Source organism: Papilio polytes, unplaced genomic scaffold (assembly GCF_000836215.1).
Source record: "Papilio polytes unplaced genomic scaffold, Ppol_1.0 DF823934.1, whole genome shotgun sequence".
In the NCBI taxonomy this organism is placed as follows: domain Eukaryota; kingdom Metazoa; phylum Arthropoda; class Insecta; order Lepidoptera; family Papilionidae; genus Papilio; species Papilio polytes.
This window is the reverse complement of record NW_013525270.1, coordinates 1,234,855-1,243,208: the sequence shown is the minus strand read 5'-3', so window position 1 is coordinate 1,243,208 and position 8,354 is coordinate 1,234,855. Positions and strand designations below refer to the sequence as shown.

General features: G+C 32.9%; 1 protein-coding gene across 1 annotated transcript in view; it reads left to right on the top strand.

The window, feature by feature from the left end:
- LOC106102013 (mitogen-activated protein kinase kinase kinase 15) overlaps positions 1 to 4,344 on the top strand; it is a 20,801-nt gene extending 16,457 nt beyond the window's left edge. The window contains exons 20-25 of the mRNA XM_013281405.1: positions 322 to 504; positions 950 to 1,214; positions 1,783 to 1,927; positions 2,390 to 2,506; positions 2,585 to 2,761; positions 3,045 to 4,344. Of these exons, the coding sequence (XP_013136859.1) occupies positions 322 to 504; positions 950 to 1,214; positions 1,783 to 1,927; positions 2,390 to 2,506; positions 2,585 to 2,761; positions 3,045 to 3,309 (1,152 nt within the window). The 3' untranslated portion in view covers positions 3,310 to 4,344. The remainder of the gene's footprint in view (positions 1 to 321; positions 505 to 949; positions 1,215 to 1,782; positions 1,928 to 2,389; positions 2,507 to 2,584; positions 2,762 to 3,044) is intronic.
- The last annotated feature ends 4,010 nt before the right edge of the window (positions 4,345 to 8,354 follow it).

The following is an 8,354-nucleotide window of genomic DNA, read 5'->3' as shown; positions in this document are numbered from 1 at the left end:
GGGGCACATAAAATTGACATTCCTATGTGTCTCCTCCACCGTCGATGTAAAGGGTGGAAAGGGACTAAAACTAGGTCTCTGGCACCACACTCATCAGACGAAACGCGGAATTGCTTCCGCGCAAATTGTGTGGTCGTGGCATTGCTGTCGTGGTATTCCTATAAAAAAACTATGGTGTCCGAAATAAAGTACGTATAGCCCAAGATGTTTAATCCGACTGAATTATACAAGGTGTGATAGAGACAACATGTTAACATTAATAATTATTAATACACCTACTTTACAAAAACTATTAAAACCAATTTTTTTATTGTATTTCAGGTTGATATGACAAACGTACCTCGGTCATCCATCGATATAGAACACGACGGGTTTTATTTACTCAAGAAGGATTCACAGCGCCGTCTCACTCTCTCCCGCGTGTTAGAGCAGGACAGCGAGAAGATTTGCTCAAAATGGATGCTTAGCATTCAACAGGACTTCGGGAATACGGTTTTGACGCTGGTGAGTTTAGTTTCCAAAGTGCGACTTAATTTTTTATTATATTATGACTAGCTGTCGCTCCCGGCTTTTTCCGAGAGACCGTCAGAATATGTCAACATTTTTTTTTCAAATCTGTTAAAACACGTAGTAATATCTATCCATCCAAACTTTTGTAATTTATGTAGATGCTAATTGTTGCTCGCGACTTCGCCCGCTAGAAACATATAAAATAGTCTATGTTACTCAGCGATAACAGCTTTTTATAGGTGGAAGATTTTTTAATCGGTTGAGTAGTTTGTGAGTTATTTCAATACACACAAAAATCCAAAAATACAAATCTTTCCTCTTTTATTATTAGTATAAATTATTAAGATAACATTATGGAGGCGTTTTCTACTATTCGGACACTTAGGAATGTCCATTATTAGTAAGATTTTAAATATTTAAAATGCAATATTTGTTCTAGAACCATCTAGAGACGCTGCGGTGTGCGCTCAAGGAGTACATAATGGACCAGAACAAGTCTGTGATAGAACAAGCTATCACCACGCTGAAGGAGGAGTTGGATTTCGATGCTAACGCCATCAACGAGCTGCACTCCGCCATCTACATGTTCCAGGAGGCGGTGAATGTGGTGCTGAGGATGCACAGCATCAAGCCGCACTGGATGTTCGCGTTGGACAATCTGGTGAGGAATGCTGTGCAAGCCGCCATCACTGTTTTGTCGCCAGGTGAATATGTCGCTTTAATTTTTTTTTAGATTTAATTCTGTACTGTTTTCAAAACTGTTGATTGAATTCTAAGACATTTATTATCTCTGTCTATTTTTGTACTAATTAAGATTGGTTTTAAAATTGGATGCATTATATTTTATACGTAACTTTTTCTATATCTCTTTCAATCGTATTACTTCTGTAACTTACAAGTTTTAGAAAGTACTATATAATAAGAGACTAGAATTTAGTCGGAAAATAGACGCATTGGTTAAAAAATTACCCTCGTGATGTACCAAGAGGGTATTTTTCTTCCATCTGTCCCTTCTCTGTTAATCCTTAATTTGATTTTAACTGTTACACAGGACATAAACTAAAGAAAGCTGATTATTTTAATTATTTACAAGGTTCTTTGTTAAAGTCCTAAACATTCATAAGTAAAATTTTCATAAACTTGACTTTTATCTCCTGCTAAATTAAGTGTTAAAGTCATCTGCTTATACGAGTGTCGAGCAATCAATTCGCTGTATTGGCGAATTCCCGTGGCCGTTTTCTCGCGTTATACACAAAGATTGATATTGTGCAGAGCTGGGCGCCAACCTGGCGGGGCAGGAGGCGCGGCGCGGCGGCGCGCAGGAGGCGGGCACGCCCTCCGCGCTCTCCACCGCCACCTCCGCGCGCGACCAGCACCAGCTGCACCAGCTGCACCAGCTCAGACAGGAGAACAACAAGTATATCATAGCATCTTATTATAAACTAGTTTTCGTCCGCAACTCTGTCCATAGGATTAAAAAGAATAAAAGTGAGTGGTCTATGTGTTTGTCCGGATTATGCTATACATCTATACCAAATTTTATCAAGATCCGTTCAGCTGGTTAACTCTAACAAACATCCATCCATTTAAACTTTTGCATTTTATAGTTAGTAACGCTTTAACTCGTAAATTCACGTGAAACATTTTACGTAAAGATATTTCTGCAAAATTTATGCGAAAATATGAATTTAATAAAATTTAATAAAATATTATGAAATTTGGCATTGAAAAACTTAGTCTGAAAAGATAAATAGTCTACCAATTTATTTATTTTTAATTCCGCATGACGCAGTCGCAGCAAGCTAGTAAATGAAACAGTTATCTTATTATGAAATTATATAATTTGGTTCAAAATAACAAGTTATTTTAATTGTTCTAGATTACATCAAGAGCTATTAGAAAGTTATCAACAAAATCAGGCGTTACTGCGATTGATGTTGGAAGAACAGAAAATGCAGACACAAATTTTCAAAGAATTCATCGAGAAGAAACCTAGGTAAGTCATACACAAGCGAATTACACAAAACACTAATAAAAACACAAAATCACAATATAAAAATGTCATTTATTTCAGCAACGAACCTGAAGATAACTTAGAATACGACATCGCTGAGCTTGAAGTTATCCGCGAGTGGGCGTCTAATCGCAACGTACCAGTACAAGCTGTTAAAGCTCTCGCTGCACAAGGATTCACACTAAACGAGCTGTTACATCACGCTCAAAGAGAAGACTTAGCTAAACTTAACCTCAAGTAAGTAACTTACCTAAAAATCTAGGAAAAAAAATAATGAAATTTGACTTAGGAGCCCTTAAGAAGCATATCACTTAAAGACCGTTAACGCATTTCCAGTTCTTCTGGAATTGCAAATGTTGATGATATTGGTGTTTACGCTGCTAATTTAAATAAATAAAATAAAAATTACCATTTATTAACCAAAAACATTTATAAAATATAATACGAAAAAAGTAAAATTCATTTATAAATAGGAAGATGATTTTTAACAGACTTAAAAAGGTAATTAAAATATTTCCAGAGGCGGTATCGAACTTCGTCTCTGGCGAGCGATATTAGAACACCGTAATCAAAACTCGAACCACCTTCGTCGTACGAGCAGCACCGAGACGGATATGGACACAAACTCTATCGTAATGGTCGACTGCCAGAGGTGCAAAACATCGAGGACCATATCTAGTATCTCTTCGTGCTCTAACAACCCTACTATCGTGATCAGAGATCAAGTGAACGGAGACAATACTGTTGCGGAATACTACACGGAGAACGGAGTTGCGAACCTCTGACTATTGCGCGGGTGGTGCTCTCTACAGTAATCGGCCTTGGTATTTAATCGCGACTCTCCTTTATCCTACAGCTTGGCATTATTTTGCCTTAAAAGCGCATACTATTGTCTATACAAGATACTTATGTGTATGGTTTTTTATCCAAAAATTTAAAATTCTAGTAAGAATTTACTAAATTATTAAGAGAATATTATCTTGTTTTGTGAAAATAAGAAGCAATAATTTAAATATACTTTATGTTGGTTTTTGCGAATTTTAATAGTTTATTTATCCGACTCGAGGGACCATACAGTCCTTCGAGTCGGATAAACGATCAAAGCCATTTTATGGGCTTAATTAGCAGTTTTTTAACGTAACGATTATTCAAAATAACTATTTGCTTGCTAAAAAGTCGCAATAAATAACCGCTTAAGGCCTTGAGTGTATCACCCAATAATGTTCATATGTATATAATCATTTTTACTAGTCTGTGTATAATTAAAAAAAACTGCATAATATTAAGCTGTTATTTTTATAGTAAGCAATTTAGAATTTGCGAATGTCAGATGTCGCTTCAGAATATAACTATTTCTTTGTTATTATTAATTATTCGAATAGTTTTTACGTAAGTATGAAATAATATCTGAAAAGAAGTCTTTCAAAATAAACAAATTTGTGTTACCAGAAAAGAAGTGGATGGAATGATTTACATTATTTTTAAAGTAAAGACCATTTAAAATTATTGATATATTTTCAATTCGATTTAAAATGTATTCACTTATATAAAAATAGTTTGAAATACAAATAATTATACACAATTACGATTATAAAAGGTTTCTTGTTATACATAATGGTATAAAAATTTGGTATCATGTTTTCGTACACGCATAGGATAGCTTAGTTAAGATTTAATGTCTGCCTTCGCTAATGTTTGGTGCTACCAATTGTGATGAAAGCTAAGCAAAGTGCCTTTAATACGCTTCTTGCATAGACTTACAAATAAACTTATATAAAAATACAAAAATATAAAACTGTTTTTATATCAAATTTAAAAAAATATCAAATGTTTACTATTACTACAGATTATAAATTAAAATAAAAGCTAAAAGCGATATTTTTATAATCTTTGCATAATAAAAATCACATACGCTTTCTTTGGCAGGCTAATATTAGATAACATTTAATTTTATGTGCCATATGTATATTTATTTAGTACCTACTCTGTAATAGTATGGTTAAATGTATTAACTTTACGTTAAAAATTGTTATGTAATTAAAAGTATATAAGATACCTACGTACTAGGATATATTTACATTTTAAAACTTTTAATAATGTTTTAGTCTTAATTTCAAAATTGTTAGTGCACTATAACAACGCAACGTCTCTACTCTACACGTAAGGAGTGAAAGAGATGGATACTTATGATGACGTCACAGGGACATGTCTAGTGTACAGAGTGTTTAGTTTAATTAGAATTACGATTATTTCTAACCGTCGCCCCGCTCTGTTCCCACGTGGAAACAGTTGAGAATAAAAAGTTTCATCCGTCCCACCGAATCGATCTTCGTTTATTTCATAACGGTTGCATCTGTCATCTTACGGGTGATAGTGGGACTAAAAGGTGGGACGGATTAAACTTTTTATTCTTATGTGGGGATAGAGCGGGGTGACGGTTGGGAATTATCCAGTAGTAAGACATGGGTAACTCGACTAAAGTTAATGATCTGCAGATGAATTCGCATGGGTGAAGCCGATCAGAGAACTCATTCACAGATCATAGATTGGCTCGTGGTACCTTGGCTCCCATAGTCTAAGAGCTATAAACTGCTTATTTACTTATTGAGTCACAGCTCAACGGTTTAAGTCTGTGAATTGATCTGTGGACAGGTTCAAAGTTTTACACATGTCTACTAGTAACCATAACAACTAATTTTGTCACTGACATTGTCACATTTCACAAGAGTTTTGTTTTGCCCACACATTATATGCTTTTCGAAGTATAATTTGTTAACCTGTTAATTTTTGTATATATTTTTAGTTACGTATCGTAATTTGTAATTTACACATGTATTGTAAGCACTATCATAACAAATACTCAATAATAAGAATAATTGTAAAGTACAAAATATGTTAAAGTATTTACTTAATTCGTTTTATATAAGCTTCGATTAGTGTCGCCTGTGGCATCTTTCATTTCACTAAGTACTTATTACATAATAAAATAATTAAAAAGCTAATAAAAAATACCTAGTCTTTCACAGCACAGGTAGGTTATCTTTGAAAGATATGTCAGTACTTTAGTGTGGTATAAACTTATTTTTAGGGATATGCCACACGAGCGGGAAGTTCCGCATGAGTAAATAGATTTATATACCAAATGCGGCTACACTACGAAAAACAAATATGCTAATATTTTGAATAGCAATAGAATAAAGATAGCTGGCATTTTGCGTGCTTGTCAGTGGTTCTTTTTGTATCTTTAACCAACTTCATAAAGGAGGTTATTTTTAAATTACAAAGTGCGGCTTCTTGACGCTCGTGTGGCATCTCTCTTATTGTTATTTCTATGTTTATGTTAGTGTTTAAATATCCTCGTATGTTTTTATTGTCTCATAATAAAAAAATCTAACCAAAAACACGCATTTTAAGAAAATAGATTATGTAACAAATAATTGCTTGTAGAATCTCATATTGGCAGAGTATCAAAACAAGTAATTGTAAATTATGCATGGATTTTGTTCTATACTTTATAAAAATTATATTTATCTAATTTGAAAGGTTCATTTATAAAATTTTGTGAAAATAATCAATAATATGTTGTTATTACGTAATAATTAAATAATGTTGTTTTTCTTTGTATTTCGTTAAGTTGAAATTAATATTGATAATAAAAAATGTAATTTTTTCGAGTAGCTATTAAAGTTATGATATCACAATTTTTGTTTTATTTCACATTAAAGTAATTTTAAACAAAAAACAAAGCTAAACAAATTCTCGTATCACTTTATCCTGCCAGATACAGAATCCAAGATCCTGTATATAGAAAACTAAAAATAACAAACACTTCATTCTATTTCGTTATTGAATTTAACTGAAAATTACTACTAAAAGGTGCTTATAAAGATTGAGCAGACGTGAAAACATAACTTGTAATAAAAACCTAATTTATATGTAAATGAAACACATAGAGTTTGGTATTGCTGATGTTACAATCTTAGTTCCCCAGGGACGTTATAAGACGTTCTCGAGACATTAATTCACCCAATGTTTGCGGGCACGTCTGTTCTAATTTACATACTGCGGAACATATTAACTTGCGTTACGGCATAACGACGTTCCTATTAGTTTGCTACTGTTACGGGTACTTACACGGGTTTGATGGGTGACATGCATGGCAGAAATCTCGGATAATGTTTATCCACTAAGCCATATAGTAATAGGATTGTGTAGTCACGTTGTCAAATTATTGTTGAGGCTACAGTACAGAGGTACAGTCGAGGACGTTTATTTCCTACCCACTACGGTGAAATGTCTGGTGCAAAAAATGCTATTAAGTATTAAAAATTGTAACACATACCTAGCTTTTATGGTGATAGTTTTATGTACTTTTGATTCTTAGTGGGAAGCAAACTAATTCTTTGATTGTACATGTATTGTTTGCTTTAGGGATTTTTATTATAAGATACCAGCAATAAAAGTCTAATTTTATACAAGAAACTAAATTATTATCTACAGAGTAAATATCGTTTCTAATATGTATAGTGTGTCTAAATAATTTAAATTAGTTTGACAATTAATTTCAAATATAGTAGGGATGGGTTGTATAAGTTGGAATCGATAGATTTATAGTTAAAACTTATGAATTAAAAAAAAAACACTGTTTTCTCAAAATAATAATGACCATAACAAAAAATGAGAGTAAATAAATGTTTATTACTACTATAGCCGTACGTAATCGGATTTCGATTATTTCTGTCATCTAAATTCTCTACACTATAATCAATACTAGAATTGTCCTATAAATTAGTTAATAAGAAAATAATAATTTTAGTCGAGATCGATAATTATTTAAATCGAATATCGATAATTCCGAATTGTTCGCTATGCGTGTTTGTTTCGTCACTATGTCTGTCTATTAAGTGTGGCATTTACCTTCATAGAAATTGAATTCGATACTTCATATACGTCATTTATCAAACTAATCTCTTTTGTTTAGACAAACTGTAGTCTATATAAGTTGTAAAACATATTCAAGAGCCACAAAATTTTCTTCAACACAATGTAGCTATAATAGTCTCAAAACTACCAACGGAGATCAGCCATAAAGAGCGTTATGTTCGACCCGAGCACTCGTCCCTTGCGATAGAACCTGTTGATACAGTCCTTACGAACAGCCTAACCGTTTACGTTTTATCGTCTGATGGTTTAATTTTTTCACCAGTAATGCTATGGAGTATTTCATACCAGGAAAAATATAATATTGTGTCGAGTTGTTTAAGAGTCCGAAACGTTTTACATGTCTAAAAATCAATAAATTAAATATATTTACCGTACATAGTATAAATGTTAATTGTAAGTTAAAAGAAATTCGAAAACTTTCTACGAAGTAAGTTTTCTTTATTGCATTAGGGGTGGATGTCTACTCAATTACTGAAGCGACTTAATTATATTAGATATGCTTGAGACGTTGGATTTGAAATTCAATCGCGTTGCCCCAAACCGGTGTCAGACAGTAGAAAGAATTGTTAATTTTATTAGACTCGCCCGAAGGCTTTTTAATGTAAATTGAGAGACTACCTTATAATGAATTTTATACGCCTGTGTTTGCCTGCAGTTTTGTGTGCGTCCAGACTATTAAAGGCGCTTATGATTGCTTCTTTTCTCCGTAAATGCCAACTTTAAATAACTTGAAAGGTATTCTTGACAAAGAAAATTCTGAAAGAGAAAAATTCTAAGTATTTGTTAGCTATCAAAGTTTTATTTTGGAATAGTTACTGTATTGTAGAATAAGTTTTCTATTTACGAGCTTTGTTTAAAGTTTAATAAAGTAGAAAGATCTGTTTTT